At 35.4% G+C, this 25,143-nt stretch overlaps 1 protein-coding gene across 2 annotated transcripts in view; it reads right to left on the reverse strand.

Moving 5' to 3' along the window:
• Window positions 1-25,143, reverse strand: part of LOC126819350 (dynein axonemal intermediate chain 4) — a 37,608-nt gene that overhangs the window by 11,493 nt on the left and 972 nt on the right. The window contains exons 2-17 of one of the 2 annotated variants that reach the window (XM_050547339.2): window positions 22,954-23,146; window positions 22,269-22,379; window positions 21,699-21,772; window positions 20,327-20,409; window positions 18,612-18,793; window positions 16,772-16,879; window positions 16,040-16,109; window positions 15,115-15,243; window positions 14,041-14,067; window positions 10,418-10,542; window positions 8,911-9,013; window positions 8,332-8,471; window positions 7,156-7,242; window positions 6,478-6,555; window positions 5,427-5,500; window positions 1,950-2,104 (exon numbers count right to left, since the gene is read on the reverse strand). In XM_050547339.2, the coding sequence (XP_050403296.1) occupies window positions 1,950-2,104; window positions 5,427-5,500; window positions 6,478-6,555; window positions 7,156-7,242; window positions 8,332-8,471; window positions 8,911-9,013; window positions 10,418-10,542; window positions 14,041-14,067; window positions 15,115-15,243; window positions 16,040-16,109; window positions 16,772-16,879; window positions 18,612-18,793; window positions 20,327-20,409; window positions 21,699-21,772; window positions 22,269-22,379; window positions 22,954-23,146 (1,739 nt within the window). The remainder of the gene's footprint in view (window positions 1-1,949; window positions 2,105-5,426; window positions 5,501-6,477; window positions 6,556-7,155; window positions 7,243-8,331; window positions 8,472-8,910; window positions 9,014-10,417; window positions 10,543-14,040; window positions 14,068-15,114; window positions 15,244-16,039; window positions 16,110-16,771; window positions 16,880-18,611; window positions 18,794-20,326; window positions 20,410-21,698; window positions 21,773-22,268; window positions 22,380-22,953; window positions 23,147-25,143) is intronic. The other variant, XM_050547340.2, reaches the window with a different exon arrangement.

Consider the following 25,143-nt stretch of genomic DNA (forward strand, 5'->3'; position numbering starts at 1 on the left):
ATAAATGATATCACAGAGAGAATATCATAGATAAATGATGTCACAGAGAATATCATAGATAAATGATGTCATAGAGAATATCATAGATATATGATGTCACAGAGAATATCATAGATAAATGATGTCACAGAAAATATCATAGATAAATGATGTCATAGAGAGAATATTATAGACAGATAAATGATGTCATAGAGAGAATATTATAGACAGATAAATCATGTCATAGAGAGAATATTATAGATAGATAAATGATGTCATAGAGATAATATTATAGATAGATAAATGATGTCACAGAGAGAATATTATAGACAGATAAATGATCTCACAGAGAGAATATTATAGACAGATAAATGATGTCATAGAGTATTATAATTAGACAGATGAATGATGTCATAGATGAATGAAATGAAATGATGTGCAATGTGGTTTAGCACTCTACTTTTCTACACCAACTGGGCTAATCAAGACAGGTAAATGACAGGACAGTGTGCTATGAGGCAAATTTTGCCAGCACTGCAGCACTACTCTTGCTTAATTTCCAACTACCGGTATAAGGGGATCTTTTATTTGCTGTCAATTGTTTAAAGGCTACATAGGGCCTAGATGATTTTTGTTGGCAGGCCATCCATCTTGTATCACTGACATGGGGAAACCTTATACTAAACTTATACTGTCCGTCTACAATTAGCTCCACTCGAGAACAGACACTAAGCTAATCATCCGACATTTTAAGTCCTAAATCGACAATTTTAGTCAAAAAACACTGAGTTTATTTTGAGAAGTATATATTATAATAAAATTGAAAGGTTTAATTAGTCTTTTTGTGTATAACAGATGTGAACCGGAGGAGTAGGACCGCATTAAAAAAAGAGTATAATAATTTTAGGATATGACATCCATCTAGGGCAGAGATCTATTCATGAAGAAGAGTAGATAATTCTCTGTGTGCAGAATTGAGGAAACCTGAATTGAAAATCCTGAGGAGTAATAAAAGGGAGCTAATTAGATAACATTTCATTTCTCCAGTCTCCTGACAGAACATACTATATCATTCTTACCTCCCTTTAAAGCTCATATTTGTCATCATCAAACAGAATTTTTGTGCTACATTAATTTGATCTCCCTGTACCCAACTAAAGCTGGGTGTAGGTGGGAGTACATGGATAAAGTGTTTTATTCAAAGGAATGAAATGAAATGAAAAATGATATGAAGAAATGACATGAAAAATGAAATGGGGTTTAATGTCCTAATTATCTGAACCATCTGGGCTAATGAAGATGGGTATATTCAAGGACACAAGGATTCAACACACAGCTAGACTGAGGATGGACCGTACAACTATGTGGTTACTGATCTCTAGCTTTCTAACTCTTGTGCTGTTTCCCTGTTTATAAATGTCGCTAACGAAATGAAATGGGGTTTAACGTCCTACTGGGCGAATGAAGACGGGCATAAGCCATACAGTGTGCTATAAGGGAAATTTTGCCTGACCAGCGGCACTACGGTTTACTCTTATATCGACTTCCAACCTTCAGGAGATCTTTTACGTACACGCCAATGTATATACAGGACCTCGGTTTTTCGGCCCATCTGAACTAGACAACTGTACTTATCAGGCCCTCCGTCCTGCACCACTGACAATGAAGACGGGACACCACTGACAAGAAGAAACCACGTTGGAAAATCCTGATGAACTTTCTTGGCCATAGCAGGGATTGAACACACTTACCCAATGTACCCAAATGTCAATAACAATAACAAATTTAATGTCTTCGGAGAATATGCTATGAAAGTAATTATTTCTAAAATTACCTTGCTTCCAATTATAGAAGTTACAGTGTGTCAATCTATTTCTTAAAATTACTTTGTCGTCAATCAAAGAAGATATAATGCTTCAATCTTTCAATGTACATTTCTTTTCAAATAATGTGTATTTGTGCTTTCTTACCGTAACTTTCAAAACCTTTTCTAACAGACCATTGTGTAACACGACCATCAGTTGATACAGATATAATAACCTCGGTACCTTCCTCTCCTGATCCTCGTTCTTTCTCTATCCATTTCACCTGCCATACTGGTGCCGTATGTTTACCCTGACATTCTCTGGTTAATAGAAATAACTTTAATTAGGCAATAGATAATTATTTATTGTTATTATTTATAATAAGCGTTGATATAGCGCCATTTCCATATACAAAAAAGTGCTCAATGGCGCTTTACAATAAGAGAGAGAGAGAAATGGGGTTTAACGTCCACTCGACACAAACTAGGCCATTTCGGGACTAACATATGGTTTAATTTTATTTACATAATTCGCTTGCGCGTAGGGGTCTTTAGCAGTGGGAGGAAACCGGAGGCCCCGGAGAAAACCCACGAGGTTGGACAGGCGACCCTATTCCTTGCCACGTACAACCGGCCGGGGATTCGAAACCACGCCAGTCGACTAAATGACAGACTTTATGATACAGCGCGCACGCTAACCATTCAGCCATCCAACCCCCCCGCTTTACAATAAACATAATATGATCCTTGAGTGGCATTTAGTGATTGAGCACATTAAAAAACACAACACAATTTATATGGAATACAATCAATGGTTTATACACATATAGCACGACGTTTCGACAAGTATTCTCTTATCGTTATCAAGTACAAATGATTACTTGTACTTGATAACGATAAGAGAATACTTGTCGAAACGTCGTGCTATATGTGTATAAACCAGTGATTGTATTCCATATAAATTGTGTTGTGTTTTTAAACATAATATGATATTTAAAAAATTGACAAAACAAATATAGGATTCAAACATAAAAAGTGAATAATATACATAAAAGTTGAGTAAAAGGAATTGTAACATGGACGCGAAATCTTCTTTTGTTCTTTTCGTTGAATAAGCAGATTGTTTTCCCTCTAGTAGATTGGGTGGAGCTTAACCGTGCAATAACTAGACATGTTCAATGTTATTGCACACTTTTGCTGGTTTACACTAGTTTTAGTAGAAACCATATAGAGAAGTGGGGTGGGTTTTCTGTGCAATAACAACACATTGAGCAGCTGTCAATGTTGCAAGCTATTAATAACACGCTTCATTCATTAACAGGTTTAACACCTCGGCCGTTGGCCTCTGGTTAAACCTGTTAAATCATGAAAGCGGCGCTATAAACATAACTTAATGTATAAAATTATAGATATAATTATCACAGAGATGATTAATTAAACGCCCTATTAAACAGGTGGGTTGTAGCATTTTTCTCATTAAGAAGACCGTAATTGTCGACTAGGTTCAAAGAGAGAGAGAGAAATGGGGTTTAACGTCCACTCGACACAAACTAGGTCATTTCGGGACTAACATACGGTTTAATTTTATTTCAATAATTCGCTTGCGCGTAGGGGTCTTTAGCAGTGGGAGGAAACCGGAGGACCCGGAGAAAACCCATGAGGTTGGACAGGCGACCCTACTCCTTGTCACGTACAACCGGGGATCGACTAGGTTCATAAAACATTACTAAGATAATTATATATATATTAGGTGCAATGTTATTTATACATTTAAAAACTAATAATAAAATCTTATATTCAATTCTAAAAATTATAGGAAGCCAGTGATAAGTGCATAATGGCCTACTGTATGTTTACCCTGGTAAACAGAAACGAAATGAAATGGAGTTTAAAGTCCTATTTTTCTGCTCCGACTGGGCTAATGAAGACGGGAATACGCCATACAGTGTGCTATGAGGGAATTTTTGCTCAGGCAGCAGCACTATGGCCTACTCTTATATCAAATTGAAATTGCCCAGGGATCTTTTATGTGCACGCCAATGTATACACAGTGCCTCGGTTTTTCATCTAATCCGAACGACTGGACAGCTGTCCTTGTCAGGCCCTCCTTCCTGCACCACTGGCAAGGGCAAACCACGCTGGAAAACTCATATATAAAAATAATTCAAATCAGCAACCGTTAAATGAAAATAAGTTGACGTCCTACTGTCAAGGGTTCTTTTAGATACACTCTAAAATGCACTTCGGATCTAGGTTTTTTGTCCCATACAAACAACTAGACATTTTTTTTTTGCCAGGCCCTTTGTCTAGCTAGTCCCACTGAGAAGGGGAAACACCAGGCTTGAAAAACCAAAACAGGGATTGAACCCAGGACCTCTACTTAGTGAGCCAGCTCCTTTCTTACTCCAGGCAACAGATAAATAAGTCCAGATTCAAAATAGTGAATCTATATTAACCCTTTCAATGCTAGACGTAAATCCACTGCCTGTGCTAGACCCTTTTTTGAGGAAAAAAGGGAGGTTGGAACTGAATGCCAAGCAGTACTTATGGAAGCTTTTATGAAAAATCTTTTTGTCTGTTGGGATGGGCATGAGGTTGGGCTAAGAGGAAAAAATAAAATTTTGGAAATTTGCATAATAATGTAGTTACGTGACGTCATGGCGGCCATCTTGGATTTCTCATTTCTCACTAAAGCTAACACGAAAACGAATTTTTCTCCATGAAATACTTAAAAGATATTGTTTTTTTTCACTGGATTTTGATAAAGATATATAAAATGAACAAAAATATCAATAGCAGCCATGAGCAATGCCATCACGAACACGCGCATCACGTCTCCCGCTGCCATGACCACGTGCGGATTGCAATACCTTGTTTTTACTTTCACTTTCATCCCCAAGTCCCATATCATTATCAATATAGTCAGTCAATAGATCTACACGTTCGGGACTCAGGAATTGCCTACGTCTTTTACGATCCAGCAGGCCAGCATTATTATCAGCATCAGAATTATTGTCAGAATCTACTGCAGACACAGGGCTATCGTGTTCACATTGGGATTGTTCATCATGCACGGGAGACATAGCTAGCCATGGGCGGAACGTCGCGCAACAAATCACACACTTCATAATACCAATCACTGTCCTGACTACTATCATTATCAAGTAACTGGAAACGAATTATGTGTATCACCCGCCTCGAAATTGTCCACGTGTTGGTCAGCAAGACGTCATTCACGACTTCGTCGAGAGTGCATCGTCTACGTTGTCACTATGCACTCCGCCATTTTACAGTTTGCTGCTTTGAAACACATGGAAATATGTTCTAGTGTATAGAAAATACAATAGATGGCACTTGCAGTTACGGTACTAATTTTAGCGAGGGCTTTACTGAGTACACGGTAATACCGGGTACGTGCATTTTACCGACATTTTATAATACCCGGTACTACCGGGTATACACAGTGAAAGGGTTAATGTAAAATAAAATATCCCCCTCAGGATACCAACATGATATTTGGAATTTTGCGATTAATCATGAATTTGGAGAACAGATTTTAAGATTTACTTTTTGTTTAAAAAGGAACACATAAAATTTGATAATTTTGGATGAGCATATTTATTATAATTGAATTAATACTTACACACTTTCAACTATTGGTTCATCTAGATTAGATTTAACATTATATATAGCTACACTACCATCATAAAAACCTACCTACAATAATAAAATAATCACTGGTTCATTCAAACTTCATTCCACTAAATTATCAATTCTTTTATGTATAAAACAGGAATTGATATATAAATACATTTAATGATTTAATTTAAAAATGGAGAAGCAGGGCTAAGACTCAAATATACCAGTACTGTTGTTACGATAATAAACAATCAATGCTCACATCTTGTCAAAACTACAAACAGTGATATCATGGCTTAGAATAAAGTAATTTAATTGAAATTTTCAATATATTCATTTTGCATTATCTATTTTTGAACTATTATAGCAAGAAATGCCAGTTCTTTATCTAAATCTTACATAATGTATCTTTAACTTGATGTTCTAGAAATTTATTAAACATATCAATAAAAACATTTAAAACAGCAAATCTGTGCCGAACATAACAGGCAGCTGTGGGATTATGCCTGACAAAACCTGAATTTGTGTCTGACAATGGCTGTGGTGGGTGCTTTATTTCCAAGACTGTAAACATTAAAGATACATTATGGGAGAATAGATAAGGAGTTGGCAGTTTTTGCTATAATAGTTAAAAACTAGATAATGTAAAGGGAATTTGCTGAGAATTTCAGTCAAATTGATCCACTCTGAACCAAGATTTTAGCAATTGAATTTTGGGCCTAGTCTCGATCATCATTACTAAAGTCGGTACGATAAAAAAACATAGTCTCGATTATTCATTTCATGATTAAATCATGAATGAAAGTTGAGCAGCAAATCTGATCGTAATCCAGTAAATATCGCAGGCTAGCGGTGACATCGAGAATTGTCTATGGTCTGGATAAATTAATTAATGTCTAATTAATAATTTAGATAACATTTCAGGCCTAAAGAAAGACCTGCAATAGGCAGATTTAATGTTTAATATTAAATTCACACAAGTCAAATTTTTAAAAACTACAATACTCATGTCAAAACCAATTCAAATTTATGGTCAAAAGAAATAAAAATCTTACTGCTAACAAATTAGGATTTGCTGTGGAGAAATCTACTGCTGTTACACCCTCTTTACATGTAAACACTCTCTCTGGAAACTATAAATATAAATATTATCAAAACATTTGTTATAAAACGAAATAAAATGAAATGGGTTTTAACGTCCTACTATTCTGCTCTGACCGGGCTAATGAAAACGGGGATACACCAACCAGTGTGCTATGAGAGAAATTTTGTCAGGGAAACGGCACCATGGCCTACTCTTATATTGAATTCCAACTACCAAGGGATATTTTACGTGCACGCCAATGTATACATGGGACCTCGGTTTTTCATACCATCTGAATGACTAGACAGCTGTCCTTGTCAGGCCCTTCGTCCAGCACCACTGACAAGGGGAAACCACGTCGGAAAATTCCGATGGACTTTCTCAGCCAATGCAGGCATTGAACATGCGGCCTAGCAAGCCAGCATCTTACCCACTTAGCCACTGTGGCTCCCCATTTGTTATTAAGTCGAATTCTTTCATTCAATGTTAAAATTAAAGGATGCATTGAATGTCCTGATTGCAGGAATAATGAATATAAATGCCATAATAACTATCTGATGAATCAGAAGAATTTTCTACATTCAAATAAAAACAAATTGTAGTATTTATTTCAAATCAATAATTTCATTAAAAGATTGTGATTACATACCTCTGGATTCTTTAAAGACCAACAACACACATAACCTGCTTTTTGATTGGTGAATTCAAACTGACCATAACCAATGGCAATTAGATCCTATAAAAAGAATAGAGAAGAACTTATAATATAGGATGATAACCTTTAAAAACATACCATGATCACAGTATTGCCAGAAAATCAAAATGCGACCAATGGTGGCTTTTTAAAGGGAGGCAGAGCAATTGTAAGTAAGTAATAAAGTGAACTATAAATCTCCTCCTTATGACAGCCAAACAAGAAATGAAATGGTTTTTTTTTTAACATCCTACTGAACTGCTCCAACTGGGGTAATGAAGAAGGGCATACTACATACAGTGTGCTATGAGGGAAATTTTGCCCGCTCAGTGGCACTATGGCCTACTCTTATATCGAATTCCAACTGTCAAGGGATCTTTTATGTGCAAGCCAATGTGTACACGGGACCTCGATTTTTCATCCCATCCGAACGACTAGCAGACAGCTGTCCTTGTCAGGCCCTCCGTCCTGCATCACTGACAAGGGGGAACCATGCCAGAAAATCTGGAGGAAATTTCCCTGCCAATTCAGGGATCGATCAGCTGACCTCCCGGCTGGCGAGCCAGCGTCTTACCCACTTAGCCACCATGGCCCCAGAACAGTCAATCCAGTAATCACAATAAGAACAATTTCAATTCTTTTATTCGTATTCCAACAAATCTATATATACATTTCCTTTTAAGTAAGGCGGGTAGCATTTATCTATTTCCTTTATATTGGGATGGGGTGGGGGTGGATGACCGAATGGTTAGCACATGCACACTGTATCATAAAGTCTGTCACTGAGTCAAATGGCGTGGTTTCGATTCCCCGGCTGTACGTGATAAGGAATAGGGTCGCCTGTCCAACTCCATGTTTTTTCTCCGGGTCCTCCAGTTTCCTCCCATTGTTAAAGACCCCCATGCGTTAAACCCAATTTCTTTCTCTCTCCTTTTAATTTTAAAAATTTTACTTTTGGGAATTTAGGATATTAATGTTTACAACAACTGTGGACAAACACTGATTGACAGATTGTGTGGTCGCAATACATCCACATAAAATGTGGATCTATACAAATTTCCTTTTTTTTTAGAATTATACATAGCAAATCATTTAAAGTACAACTGAATTTTTATAAATTAGAAAACTTACAGGATTGACTTTATTCCACGACATACTGCTGACGTTTCTACCTTTGGTTAATGGACACGTGTACGACCATAATCTGTCCAGATTCGGACCCATATCCGATCCTGTTATTGTACTAACATTAGATACTTCTTTATCTATATCTGAAAAATAAAAAAATTGAATATGGACTTGACCAAGTACGACCATACTATACGATCCAGGAACCAACCATGACATAATTTCTGTCATCTTGAAATTGTCAATTGAAGTATTAAAAAGTGAAGAGAGAGAGATAGAGAAATGGGATTTATTGTCCACTCGACACATACTAGGTCATTTTGCGACTAACATATGGTTCAATTTTATTTCATTAATTCGCTTGCGCATAGGGCTCTTTAGAAGTGGGAGGAAACCAAAGGACCCGGAGAAAACTCCACAATCTTGGAGAGGCGACCCTACTCCTTCCCATGTACACTCAGGGAATCGAAACCATGCCACCTGACTCAATGACAGACCTTATGATCTGCAGCGCACGGGTAAAATCAACACCCCTGTCACCATTCATGTTCTAAAGGAATGTTAAATATATTTAAACTATACCTGTCATGACACTGAATCCTCTGTATAGTGCTTGTTTAGGTTGATATGTATTTAAATTAATAACTCGTTCCATATTAAACAAATCCCTCTTTAAATTCTCAGACTAGAAGACAAAAACAACAATCACATAATATAATATAGACAATTCATGGAAACTAAGAAATTAAATAGTTAATCTCATTATATCACATATTATAAACTTTTGAAAACAGAATATTACATACAGATAAATGATGTCATAGATAGACAGATAAATGATGTCATAGAGAGAATATTATAGACAGATAAATGATGTCATAGAGAGAATATTTTAGACAGATAAATGATGTCATGGTGAGCATATTATAGACAGATAAATGATGTCATAGAGAGATTATTATAGACAGATAAATGATGTCATAGAGAGAATATTATAGACAGATAAATGATGTCATAGAGAGAATATTATAGACAGAAATATTATGTCATAGAGAAAATATTATAGACAATTGAATGATGACATGGAGAGAATACTATCGACAGATAAATGATGTCATAGAATATTATAGACAGACAAATGATGTAATAGAGAGAATATTATAGACAGATAAATGATGTCATAGATGGAATATTATAAACAGAATATGTCATAGATAGAAAATCATAGGCAGATAAATGATGTCACAGAAAGAATATCATAGACAGATAAATGATGTCATCGAGAGATAATATTACTGACAGATAATTGATGTTGTATAGAAAATATTATTGATAGGCAAAATGAAGAAATTTTGGGGAATATCAAGATCAATTATATGAATATGATCCTTACAGTTACAATAGATTAAATACAAATGAATATTTAATTAATAAATAATTATCATAAGCCTTACTAAAGGGGTTTAGCATCCTACTAGATTTTTAGAAATGAAATGGGGTTTAACGTCCTATGAGATTATCTAGAAATGTAATGGGGTTTAACGTCCTACTAGATTATTTAGAAATGAAATGAAATGGGGTTTAAAGTCCTACTAGATTATTTAGAAATGAAATGAAATGGGGTTTAACGTGCATCTAGATTATTTAGAAATGAAATGGGGTTTAACGTCGTACTCGATTATTTAGAAATGAAATGAAATGGGGTTTAAAGTCCTACTAGATTATTTAGAAATGAAATGAAATGGGGTTTAACGTCATATTAAATTATTTAGAAATGAAATGGGTTTTAATGTGCATCTAGATTATTTAAAAATGAAATGGGGTTTAAAGTCCTACTAGATTATTTAGAAATGAAATGAAATGGGGTTTAACGTCATACTAAATTATTTAGAAATGAAATGAAATGGGGTTTAACGTCGTACTCGATTATTTAGAAATGAAATGAAATGGAGTTTAACATCATACTAGATTATTTAGAAATGAAATGAAATGGAGTTTAACATCATACTAGATTATTTAGAAATGAAATGAAATGGAGTTTAAAGTCCTACTAGATTATTTAGAAAATGGTGTCCAAAACATGTCTTACCTTCATTATTTTTTCTTCTTCCATTGCTTGTAGTTCAGATTGTATTGTAGCTGATAAACTGGTATCTCCACCTGCAAAAACACTTTCAGATCCTGCTGTACTAGATACCATAGTAGCTCTACTGTCTGTAAATATAATAGTTCAAGTATGATAAACAACAATCCGATTTTGGAGGGTATTTAGCGACATAAATACAGAAAATAATAATAACTTTATTGATAAATCGGATTTAATACCAGAGGCTTTTAAGTGATGGATAATGGCCGAAGACTGTCCATTATGTAAATAGAAAGAACAACTGAGGGGTGTTAGCCCCGAAGTTTTTCTTTGTATTTACACAATGGACAGTCTGAGGCTATTATCAAACTTAAAACATAGCACCAGAGATACAAATAATGGATAGTTTTCTAAACAACAAGCCATAAAATAATAGATATATTCTTAAAACAACATACACATCCTCATGAATGCATGTGACAAAACACTCCAGTCACACAGACAGTCAAAAATATTCTACATGGAGACGACATGTTTACAACACAGTCGAAAAAAAAAATATTAATAATGAGAATATATGTGATAAGCATTTGGATACTGATTACATTGGTAATGTACTCGTTATGGAAGATAATAGCCGTAAAAATTGTGATGTTCTTGATATGGGGGAATAATAGCCATCAAAGTTGTGATGGAAAGGCTGCTCACGGGAATGAATTAGGTATTGATAATATTCTTGGTACTGTGGTTAATATGGAGGTTTACTAGCCATCCAAATTTTGATTTTGATTTATAAGTGACAGGACACAGGATCAAAGGCACAAACCAATTCACGATATTCAAACTCAACTGTCATTATGGTGTAACGGTGATATATTTGAACTTTTTTTTAAAATCGGACAAAAATTGTGACCTGTATAGGTTCCACAGGCTCAAAACACGTTTTTGTTTGTTCAATCATGGGCCATAATCCAGGAAGGCACGATCCAATATGCGCCAAAATCGCAAGGAATTGAGATCTTTGGGTTATAAACAAACATGTTCATTTTCATCAAAATGGGCTAATAATTATGACCTCTAGTGTGTACAGTCATAATCCATGAAGGTACGGTCCCATACAAGCCAATATCGAAAGGAACCGAGATTTTTGGGATATATACCTATATTTCAAGTTATGACCTGTAGAGTGTCCACAAAGGTGTGAAAATGTGGGCGTATAAAATCGTGTCATCGATCTAGTGCCGAACGTACTGTTAAACGGACAAGTGACATATAACCAACGGATTTGAGTGCAATTCTTGATGTAGACAAACATGTGAAATCAACATTCGGTCATGTGACATTTCGATAACTATGAGGTTTTAAAGTAATTTCATGTTCTGTAATTTAATTAGTTCAGAGAATAAATTATCCCAAAATACATGTTCATTTTTCAGATAAGAGACGATTGTTTAAGAAAAGCAAACATTCTCCTATATACTGGTTAAAAAAAAACAAAGGGTGACGTCATATCTATGTTTTAATTATAGATTATTCACCAATTAAACATCTAGATCTAAATTTCAAGGTCTTTCATGGGTCTGAAAGGTTATCTACAGTATTAATTAGACACTAATTAACTTATCCAGACCATAATCAACACTCAAGGTCAACGCTAGCCTGTGATATTTACTGGATTAGACTCCGATCTGATGCTCAACGCTCATTGATGATTAAATCAAAAAAATGGATAATCTTGACTATGTTTTTATCATACTGACTTTAGTAATGATGATCGAGGCTAGGTCTAAAATTCAATTGCTAAATTCTCGGTTCAGGATGGATGAATTTGACTGAAATTTTCAGCAAATTCCCTTTACATTGTCTAGTTTTTAACTATTATAGTGAGAACTGCCAGCTGTTTATCTGATCTCCCATAATATATCTTTAATTAAAGAAACAAACAGACTTGTGTGTATTGATATGTAGAAAGACTGGAGTGTGTGACATCACTCTGATGGTACCGGTACTTAAGCAAACAATTTGAATCTCATGTCAGTGAAACCGCACACATAAACAACCATTTCTAAAAACAATTTTCAATTTTTGGTTGCCATGGAATTAAATAAAATATTCATTAAATAAATATAACATTACCCCGGAAGAAAAAATGATGAAAACTGCGTGGAATTATTCATTCAGTTTGAAACAGAAGACTGATGAATACATAGATAAAAGAGAGAACTATTCAAGTACAGTAACCACAGCCAAATAAAATTGTAGGATAGGGTTAAGACAGAAAGATAGAGAGACAGAAATGGGGTTTAACATCCGCTCGTCACAAACATATGGTTTAATCTTATTTCAATAATTTGCTTGTGCATAGGTGTCTTTAGCAGTGGGGGAGAATGGGAGGACCCAGAGAAAACCCACAAGGTTGGACAGGTGACCCTACTCCTTGTCACCAACAATTGGGGAATTGAAACCATGCCTGTTGACGCTATGACAGACCTTGTGATACAGTGTGCATGCGCTAACTATTCGGTCATCCAACCCCCTCATGCACTGAAAAGTAGAATACAGATAGTATAACCAGGTATATAGGAGCAATCTGTTTCACAGAGAATTATGAGTCTCGTATAATATCTCTGTCATAGATGACTGCCTTAACAGCACGCGGTGTGAATCATTGGCTGAATGGCGCGTGCATTGTTTACATAAGACATAACTGCTTCAGAGAGAATGCTGCATTTTAGTCATTTTAATACCCATTTACACTAAATCGGAAATAATTTTTAACTACAAATACGTCAAACGCCTTTATTTATTTTTCCAATATATACAAAAAATGTTTTAGAATTTAATTTGTCACAGGAAAAGCCGCATCAATGTCATCCTTATCAGTGATTGTCGCGGCCAAGCAAATATTCACTGCGGATCAGTGTGATATAGGAGCTGTACTAATTTTTTTCCTGCAGTAAAAGGTTGAATAGGGATAGTAACTACCAGAGAGAGAGAGACACACACACACAAACTAGGTCATTTTGTGACTTACATATGGTTTAATTTTATTTCAATAATTTGATTGAGTGTAGGGGTCTTTAGCAGAGGGGGGAAATCAGAGGACCCGGAGATAACCCACGGGGATGGACAGGCGACCCTACTAACCATTCGGTCATCCAACCCCTCATGCAGTGAAAGGTTGAATAAGTATAGTAACTTCCAGAGGAGTTGTACAGAATTGTTTCATGCAGTGAAAGATTGAATACAGATAGTAATACAGGTACATGTAGGTAAGGTTGAATACAGATAGTAATACAGGTAGGTAAGGTAGAATACAGGTAGGTAAGCTTATATAAATACATCAGTAAAAGGTTAAATTCAGATGGTAAATGCGTCTTCATTAGCCCAGTCGGAGCAGAACAGTAGGATGTTAAACCCCATTTCATTTCATTTCAGATGGTAACTACCAAGTAAGTTTGGGTTGATTTATTTCATGCAGTGAAAGGATGAATACAGATAGACAGTATCTAAAGATTATATATAGGTTTGGGTTGATTTATTCATGCAGTGAAAAGATGAATAATATAGTACACAGGTAGAATTTGTACAGATTTATTTTAGGCAGTGTCGACTTATTTACTTACCCATCATTGTACTATTCTTCATGGAACCTTTAACATTTTCAAATAAAACATTCATTTTAAGGCGATGGCATGGTCGAAGATGGACCTGTACATCCAGTTCGGATAGTACATATTTCATTCAGCAGTAATAGTAAGGGCAGTGGGACCGCACAAAACATAAACGAATAGACAAGACAAACCTACAGATCAACAGGACAGAAGATACACAGACACCTCAAACAAGTGAATGGATCTGGTGGGCTAGCTGTAAGTGTCCACTGCAAACAGGACAGTTATGTATTTTAAACAGAACATTAAATAAATATTCCAGAAAACAAAGACTATGCCCTATTGCTAATATCTCACGAACAAAGAATGCCTCAAATATATTCCAAACAATCTGACTTAAAGCTAAACTCTGATTACAAAACTACAGAAATAATTAAATAAACAAAGTTATTGGCCTAAACAACTGTCATACTTGTTTTCAATTTGTAGAATCCGATGTGGACAGTTCGCTTGACACGGCATATACTGGATGTGGGGGTGGCCTGCCTGCGTTTTTGTTACCCCCTAAGCGATCACCATGTTTGTTCTACAAAGTATGGCAGTTGTTTAGGCCGATAACTTTTTTTTTTATTTATTTAATTAAAGATACATTATGGGAGACAATTCTCACTATAACAGTTGAAAACTAGATAATGTAAAGGCAATTTGCTGAAAATTTCAGTCAAATTGATCCACTATGAGATTTTAGCGATTGAATATTAGGGCTAGCCTTGATCATCATTACTAAAGTCGGTATAATAAAATACATAGTCTCGATTATCCATATTTTTTTAAAATTATGAATGGAAGTCGAACAGCAAATCAGAACGTAATCCAATAAACATCGCAGGCTAGCGATGCCATCAAGAGTTGATTATGGTCTGGATAAGTTATTTAATGTCTAATTGATAATTTAGATAACATTTCAGGCCTAATGAAAGACCTGCAATAGGCAGATTTAGCTCTTGCATAATGCATGTTTAATTCTGTAGTTTTGTGATCGGAGTTCAGCTTTAAGTGACTTCATTAACTTAAAAATAAGCTCACCCATTCTAGCACTGCTACCACGAGATGTTGTTCCTTCTGTTTCTTTCTCAGCATCTGTTTTCTCTTCGCCAGATTTAGGGGTCGATGGTCGACTGATTGTACCTTCTTCTTCATCATCTTCATTTCCAACTAATCAAATAAATAAAATAATGTCTTAGCACAAATAATGAAAAAGGAAAATTTCTCAATGGCAATTGAACACAAGGTCTCATTCAGCTTGGGAGCCATGGTGGATCAGTGGGCAGGATGTTGGCTCGCTAACCTGGAGGTCCCATGTTCGATTCCTGTGTTGGTTGCGAAAGTTCAGCAGGATTTTCTGGCATGGTTTCCCCTTGCCAGTGGTGTAGGACAGAGGGTCTGGCTAGAGAAACGTATAGTCGTTCGGGTTGGACAAAAAAAAAAAACGAGGTTCCGTGTAGACATTGGCATGCAGGTAAAAGAACCATTGACAGAATTTGAAATAAGAGTAGGCCATAGCACCGCTGTCTGGGTAAAATTCCCTCATAGCACACTGTATGGTGTCTTCATTAGTCCTGTCCGAGCAGAACAGTGGGACGTTAAACACCATTTCATTTCAATTCTCATTCAGTCATATTTTCCAGTCTTGATTGACTGGCAGTGAAATTCACCTACTAGAAAACTTGCCTCTCCTGTCAGTCAATTTACAAATCATAAAATTAGAATTTGAAAGATTTTAAACTTAAAACACATTAAATACAGATAAAGGGGCACTAGGTAAGATTAGATAAAGAGCTGGCCGTTCTCGCTGTAATAGTCAAAAATTAGATAATGTAAACAGAAAATGCTGAAAATTTCAGCCAAATTGCTTCACTCTGAACAAAAAGCCTTTGGGGAAGAAAATTTGAATCAGAATTATAATTTAATTGATATTGATAAACCTGTTCTAAACCAGAGACATATATACCTTTATTTTCTTTATCTAATGCTTCATATGTATCATGCATATCCCATGTTGTTGCCATTATACCAATATCCTGTATAAAATATAAGCAAAGAATCTATACATACAATATTATGTTGAATATTTAACATAATTTTAATTTATAATTTCCCAAAATTACAGAAATGCAAAAAAGGTGGTCTAGGGATTCCCTAATAAACCTTGGTGAAGGAACATATCCTTAAAGCTCATTTTGTCCACTTTACACTTTGATAATTTTTCAAGTTTAACCTTACATCATTGTCAATTACCATTCTGTCAATATCACACTTACAGATGATGATGATGATGATAATATTTGTATCGCGAAACTATTCAATCCACCAGGGAATGCAATAGGTGCTAGATCTTTTTGGGACAAACTAATTCCTCTTCAATGAATAACTAAAAGCCTTGTTTTTATCCAGCCATATACAGTAACCCTATTAATTACTAATCTGGAAATGAAATGGGGTTTAACGTCCTACTTTTTGGTCCTAAACTGGGCTAATGAAGACGGGCATACGCCATACAGTGTGCTATGAGGGAAATTTTGCCCGGGCATCGGCGCTACAGCTTACTCTTATATCGAAATCCAACTGCCAAGGGATCTTTTACGTGCATGCCAATTTGTAAACGGGACCTGGTTTTTCGTCCCATCCGAATTACTAACCTGGCCATATAACCCTATTTATCACTAATATAAACTATACTTACATTGCTCTGTATTTTAGTTGTTTGTATTTGTTTCAATTTTGGTGGTTCGTTAAATGTGTTCATTCCTCTTTCAGCATATCTGTCATTACCAGCTCGACTTTTAGTCAGCTTTAAATAAAAAAAAAGACAATGCATAAAAAAATTGGAAAAAGAAAATAGTTATGTTATAGCAATTGGGCCTACATACCAGTTTTTAAGAGATATTCATGTATTCAACTTTTTATAGTTTTATTACGTCACGATTCTACTCATACCACTTCCGTTGTCGGGACTGAAGAACCTTGACAGGACTGAATTCCATATCATTCGATTGCAATTTTGTCAATTCGAGCATCTGTCATATGGAAGAAATTTGGAGACTAAAGGGGGATAACTACCCTTAGTAAAAAAATTACTGAAATAATCCTTCAGAGTAATTTTGTAACTGGATAGAGCAATAAACTATAACGAAATGAAATGAAATGGGGTTTAACATCCTACTGTTCTGCTCCAACTGGGCTAATGAAGACGGGCATACGTCATACAGTGTGCTATGAGGGAAATTTTGCCTGGGAAGTGACACTAAGGTCTACTTTTATATCTAATTCTAAATGCCAATGGATCTTTTAGGTGCACGCCAATGTAAATGTAAAGGCAATTTGCTGAAAATTTCATTCAAATTGATCCACTATGAACCGAGAACTAAGCGATTTAAATGTCCGCCTAGCCTCGTTCATCATTACTTAAGTCAATACGATAAACAGCATTGTCTCGATTATCCACTTAATCATTAAATCGTGACGGAAAGTTAGGTAGTAAATCGGCTCATAATCCACTAAAGATCACAGGCTAGCGATGCCATCTTGAGTTGATTATGGTCTGGATAGGTTAATTAATGTCTAATTAATAATTTAGATAACATTTCAGGCCTAAAGAAAGACCTGCAATAGACAGATTTAGCTCTTGCATAATGTATGTTTAAGTTAAGAATTTACTCAACTTTCAATCACTGTTTATGATAAAAATCTTTGATCCAGAAACACAAAACTTTGCATATAGTTCCTTATTAATGTATTTGATGCATTAAAGCAACACAAGCTTTATAAAGGGCTATATTTTACTTAAAGTAGGGCAAACAATTTTGAGTCAATTCTTAACTTAAGTCTAAAAATGCTTTGTGAAATTGGGGCCTGAGAAAAAGAAAAAAAACTGAGGCCGGCAAACCAATGTTTTTCTTTTGAGGCTTTTTTCTGAAGTCTTTTTTTCCCAGCATAACCGAAGTCAAGGATTTTATCTTGCTCATAAACCGTTTAAGTTTACATGTACGTAAAATGAGAATATCCCAGAATTCCGGTCAGTAAAACCTTATATCATGTTTTTTTATGGAAAAAAACAACCTACGCTGGAAGAATAACCCGTTACGGGTTTAAAGAAAAAACCCAAATTTCTCTCTATATATTCAGACCGCAAGTTATTCCGGGCATAGAATATACCCCAAAGATCAAAAAGATTTACTGTAATAGGTTTATAATCATGAATAAGACCAGTATGAAGAGGTCTTCAGCGAGAACAACATTTTCTATTCCCACTATCTTCAATACCACATTTAATAAGTTATATTGACTTGTAACATTGACAACTGCTTAACATGCTTGTTGTTATTGTACAGAAAACCCACCCCACTTCTCTATATGATTTCTACTAAAACTAGTGTAAACCAGCAAAAGTGTGCAATAACATTGAACATGTCTAGTTATTGCACGGTTAAGCTCCACCCAATCTACTTGAGGGAAAACAATCTGCTTATTTAATGAAAAGAACAAGGGAGAAGATTTCCCGTCCATGTTACAATTACATTTACCTCTAAGTATTTTTCATTTCTTGTTCTAATTGATGGAGCTTCTTCTGATTCGGTAAAAACACAAATATCTGGCATATCTAGTAGCCATATTGTCTCTGTTTCACTTAAATTAAGGTCTACTGTTTTCTCCAGGTCACTGTCCGTTACAATTTCTTTCGTTTCTTCTCTTTTAAACTGTATATCTGAAATATTAGTTGTTTAAAGATTATTGGTCAACTTTCTAATGGACATCGATGCATTTCATTAAATTTATATCTTTTACACAAACGATATTTTTGTCCGACAAATTATATAAAACAATTATATTTGAAGCAGGGTTTCTGTTTCCAAATTTTGACAATTAGACATTTTTATCATTATATTATACGATGTGATGGTTTTTGATCAAGGATAGTGACCGTGTAAAATGTCACATAATCTACTCGGTGGTATTTATAAGTAGATAACATCAGGGTTTATTGCATGAACTTGGAGTATGTCATGCACTATCAACTACTAGGGAAAAAAGGCTGTTTCCTGACTTCAAGTTTAGGCCAATAAAAAGAGAGAGAGAGAGAGAGAAATGGGGTTTAACTTCCGCTGGACACAAACTAGGTCATTTCGGGACTAAAATATGGTTCAATTTTGTAGGGGGTCGTTAGCAGTGAGAGGAAACCGGAGGACCTGGAGAAAACCCATGAGGTTGGACAGGTGATCCTACTCCTTGTCACGTACAACCGGGGAATCGAAACCATGCCAGTTGACTCGATGACGGACCTTATGACACAGCGCGCATGTGCTAACCTTACCAAGGGTTCTGTTACATGCCTCGCATCGTGTACACGGAACCTCAGCTTTTTGTCCCATCTGAGCAACTAGACACACAATGAAAAGGAGTTCAAGCCAAAAGTGTGACTCAACATCTATTTAAAAGCAGGGCTAGAGTGAATTTTTTTTAAATGATTTACAGGTTCTTTTACATGCACGGCATCGTGTACACTGGACCTCAGCTTTTTGTACCATCTGAACAACTAGACACACAATAAAAAGGAATCAAGCAAAAAAATGTGACTCAACATCTATTTAAAAGCAGAGCTAGAGTGAATTTTTTAAAAATGATTCATAAATAGTAGAATTGGAAATCTAAAAGTGGTGGGTAGCCGTTCCTGATTTCACCCATGAAGCTATGCTAGTAGTTTCGTTCTTATGTGAACTCTTCAAGCTTAAGTCAGATTGTGAAATAAACTGTTCCTTCTTTTGTTCCTGGAGATATCGTAGACAAGTGTTTCTTAAGAAACTTGCCAGAGGAAGTCATAAAGAAGGATTGATCCAGCTTATTTGGAGAAGATACAATGTCTTTGCAGGAAAGCGCCGAAGGTATATGTCATCCAAAAGAGAGGCTATGGGTTCAAGAAAAGAAAGAATGGCGAGCATGCGCAGTCTGGCCCGCTTTTCCATAATGCTACCATATTAGGTGTGGTAACTGGTAGGTAAATTTAGGTTTGACTGTCAGCCGGGTCCTATAGGGCCCACCGCGAAATCAGATTGTGGGGTTGTTCCCTTTATATAGTTGTTGGGGACTGAAGCACAGTAGAGGTCTCAGTTAGATCCTAGCAATTATGTTTCAACGGAGTCGTTGCTTCCGAAATTATGTGTGAACAGAAAGTCGGCCACAGCAGGCCTAGATTTTTGACTGTAGAATGAAATCTATATTTATTAAAGTATATATTTATTACCAGCCCATGAAGAATGTTCTTGTGATGGTTCAGCTATTTCATCCATACCAGATCCTGTATCATATGACTGACTAAATACAGATCTGAAAATAATAAACACATTAATCTATACACTTATATGGGCATTTTTTACTTGTGGATTCGTGCATCAAGAGAGAGAGAGAGAGAGAGAGAGAGAGAGATGGGTTTAATGTGCACTCTACACAAACTAGGCTATTTTGGGACTAACATATGGTTCAATTTTATTTCAAAAATTAGCTTGCGCGTAGGTTTTTTTTTTTTAGCAGGAATCAAAACCACACCAGTTGACTCAGTCATAAGGTCTATCATTGAGTCAACTGGTGTGCAGTGGTCTTTAGCAGTGGGAGGAAACCAGAGAAAACCCACAAGGTTGGACAGGGGACCCAACTCCTTGTCGCGAAAGACCAGGAATTAAAACCACACCAGTTGACTCAATGACAGACCTTATGATACCATTCGCCATCCAACCCCCTTCAAAAGAAAGAGGTATATGCTTTTGACAAATATTAATTCATTCATTGGAATTTTTTACTTCGTCGAGTGGTGCATCAAGAGAAAGAGGTATGTGGGCTTAAATGTTTCTTTTTATCACAGAATTACAAGTTAGGTAATAATAATAATTCATACACTTGGAATTTGTTTTTACGGAGTCGATTGGTGCTTCAAGAGAAAGAGTGTATGCCTTTTATCACAGAATCACAGGTTAGTTACAGTTTTTACAAATATTAATAAACCCATTAATTCAACTACTTATAGTTATATTGGAATTTTTTACTTTGTCGATTGGTGCGGCGAATTCTTGGTGTGCGGCGCCGGTGCACGGAACTGTGGGTATCCCACTAGAAACATCAATGCTGATTTGTTAATCAAATGCGTGATGTCATAGGGTCAAAAGTCGCCAGTATGACCCGTGAAATGATGCATCAAGAGTTTAAAGATACATTATGGGAGATTAGATAAAGAGCTGGCAGTTCTCACTATAATAGTTAAAAACTAGATAATGTAAAGGAAATTTGCTAAAAATTTCAGTCAATTTGATCCACTCTGAACCAGAATTTAGCAATTAAATTTAAGGCTTGATTATCATTATTAAAGTCGGTATGATAAAAAAACATTGTCTTGATTATCCATTTTTTGATTTAATCATCAATGAGCGTTGAGCAGCAGATCGGATTCTAATCCAGTAAATATCCCAGGCTAGCGATGACATCGAAAGTTGATTATGGTCTGGGGGTAAGTTAATTAATGTCTAATTAATAATTTAGATAACATTTCAGGCCTAAAGGAAGACCTGCAATAGACAGATTTAGCTCTTCCATAATGTATGTTTAAATAAGCTCCTGTACATTACCTTGAAAATCCTCCATAAATACTGGCTGTACCGGTTGTATACATGAAGGAATTCTGTGATAGTAAATCAGATGGCTGAAAAAGAAAGGTGTGGATTTTAATCTTAAAAATGACAACAGAAGTTTCTTAAAGATACATTCCCACGTACAAACTGGATGATTTGATGATATATTTGAACTAAAAACATATTCAAACTAACTCAAAACATTTTAATTGTCAGGTGTGAATTTTAATCTTAAAAATGGCAACAAAAGTTTCTTAAATGAAATAAAATAGGGTTTAAGTTTCTATTTTTCTGCACCCATCAAATGGACTAATGAAGATGGGCATACACCATCCAGTGCACTATGAGTTGCATTTTGCTCGAAAAGCATGGACGTGTGTCGATTATTGACAACAGAAAAAAATTCACTACATGATCCTTGTAAAGTTTATCTTTTGTGTGGCAAATATATATATATATACCCCCCCCCCCCAGTCTTCCGCCGACCCGAATAAAATGGACACATAGTTTCCTGCCCCACTGTTACAACACTTATGAATATGAGAATATCATGTATTATAAACATACAGTGCCAGCAGTACTGTCTCCTAGTATATTACTCTGATTTTTCTTCATTACATTTGGATCTGTTTGTTGTAAAGGTATTGGGGTGACATCAATTCCAGTTTCATCAAAAACCTAAAACAGATAAAATATTAAACTAATTCCTTTTTTTTTAATGGAAATAAAATGAAACTTTTCTCCACTGACTGGGCTAATGATGACAGATATTGACAATGATATGAAATAAAAAATGGTATTATATTAGTTTACCTTCCATCAAAATCACATTGATGAGTGGAAGTCAGGCCTATGCTTCTGTCTTTCTTCTGACATCAAATGTATATTAAATTTGCCTAGAAACTTGACCAACCTGGCTCCAAGTTCACAAAGTATTCTTAGACCTAAGTCAAGAATTTACTCAAAATTGTATATGACCGAACTCTTGTCATGTATGAGAGGGGAATCAAAACCACGCCATTTGCTTCAATGACAAGACCCGATTGGTAACATGTTAAACCATTCAGCTACCCAACCATCCTCTGTCATACAATATTTACATTTATGTGTTTACGCAGTGTTTCTGCGCTAGGTTTCGTCGGTAACATGGAAACAATCCCATTACATGTACATCTGCATGCGTATACGACCAACTTTTTTGCCGTGCACTGAACGTAATTATTTTTTATAAATATTCTCAACATTAATTTACCTGTACTGGAGGTCTGATATGACTAGATTTGTCTCCGGTTTGTGCTCCCATGCTCTTTCTACTGGCTGATGATACAATATTGGATCGGGAACTAGCAAACGTTGTATTCCTTACACCTCCACCACCATATTTACTGCGAGTAACTGAATGTGTCAGTGTCCCTTTTTTCATACTAGCATTGGGATTTGGTGTTCTGCAATATCAATATGTAAATATGGTACTTGGTCAACAATTTTTCAAAACAACGTAAGCACACTACACATAAATAAAACCGAAGAGAGAGTGTTTAACGTCCAATCGACACAAACCAGGTCATTTCGGGACTATCATATGGTGCAATTTTATTTCAATTATTCGCTTCCTCGTGGATGGAAACCAGAGGACCCGGGGAAAACCCACGAGGCTAGACAGGCGACCCTACTCCTTGTCACGTACCACTTGACTCAATGACAGACCTTATGATACAGCATGCACATGTTAACCATTCGGCGAAGTATTTGTACTGGTAGTTAATTCTTATATGGAAAGGAATAATTAAATATATCTGATGTGATACACTGATATGTGAATAATGTGGTCTTGAGTCAGGTTACTTGATATTATATATAAAATCCAGTACACCTTTACTTACACCCCTTCACACATAAAAATTGTCTGTTAGCCACAAGTAGATACTCGAACATTTCAAATCCTACACAGTGTTTGTAATTTTCTTTCCAGGTTTTAATGACGCTACTATTATTACTAATAAAAATATTAATTATTCAATTACTCATTATTCTGTTGTTTTCTGCGTAAATAATGACCTGGTTATGAATCGCAATACAAATCATATCGTAGCATCTGAATTGAAAAATGTATCATATGTGACCCGTGCTGGGATTATGAGTCGCAATGAGGAAATTTTGAAAATTGAGTTTTTGATGTTTTAACATTCTCCAATCCAATACCTTGAAAATGATGTGGTTTGATTCGGGTAAAAATTGACTGAGCTGTGTCGGTTTGAAACTTCCCAAGTCGGGAAAATAAGTTTTGAGAAAAAGCAAGTTAAAAATGACGGTATGTTCCGAAACAAAATCACATAGCAACCAGGCAATTTATTTGCTATTTACTTAGTGGTTTAATAAAAAAAATTCCTATGACAGTGTTACAATTTAGAACAAATGAGAATACTATCCATACTTTAGTAACCCATGTTTTGTATATCATAACTTTTATGAGAATTATAACTTCTATTAATATCATCAATTAATTAGCACCTTTAGTGGTCAAGAGATTAAAATTGTTTATTGGGTAATCAAGTTAAATTTCTTTAACTATCAAAGAAAACGTCACAGCTATGTGCGTTCTGTTATCTTCGTCACACGACTGAACTAAAAAACTAAGGTTTTGCGTCTACATGTTATTTTCAGGTACCGTAAAGGGTATCAGAATGTGAATCACTGAAGAATGATAGAAATATCAATTTCATTTGTAAGAGATGCTTACGTTCACTTTAGGGCCTTTTGGTATAGTGAAACAAACGGCGGAGAATTTTCTCACTCAAGATTCGTAGCATTTCGACTTTTCTTTGTTCGAATGTTTCCGAACCTTGATAATAAACTTTGAAACAATAATATCCAATTAGACATGCTTGTACATTTTATATGCTCAATAGGCACTTTCAGGGCTACTGCATCATGCTTATAGATGTTATTAAAATGGTTATTATTGGATTGAAAGAATGATATCAAATTGACAATACCGGTACACTCAGAAACTTGTATTTGTCTTAAAGTTTAATTGATATTTTTCATTGCCCAAACTCAAACTGATCACGCTTTGTTTTGATTGCAACACTTGGTTATCAAAATCTCTGTCAAAGTTAAACCATGTGCACCCCAGCAACAGTTTCACTGGTTTCATTCAACACGTGACGAAATCCATGTTGTCTTGTACTCAATCGAAAATACATCAAATTTTTCAAGAGAGAACTTTTTTTTTCGTTGGAATCTTTAATTTTACAACAGATTTTATTCAACGAGAGGTGATTTCAAACATACAAGTAAGTAAGTTTAAAATAACCAATTTTACAACAGATTTTATTCAACGGGAGGTGATTTCAAACATACAAGTAAGTAAGTTTAAAATAACCAAAGTTAAGTAGTTTGTTCATAATCGAAGAAATCTGTTTAAAATTATGGATGGTTC

The sequence above is a fragment of the Patella vulgata genome, chromosome 4 (genome assembly GCF_932274485.2).
Source record: "Patella vulgata chromosome 4, xgPatVulg1.2, whole genome shotgun sequence".
NCBI classification, from domain to species: domain Eukaryota; kingdom Metazoa; phylum Mollusca; class Gastropoda; family Patellidae; genus Patella; species Patella vulgata.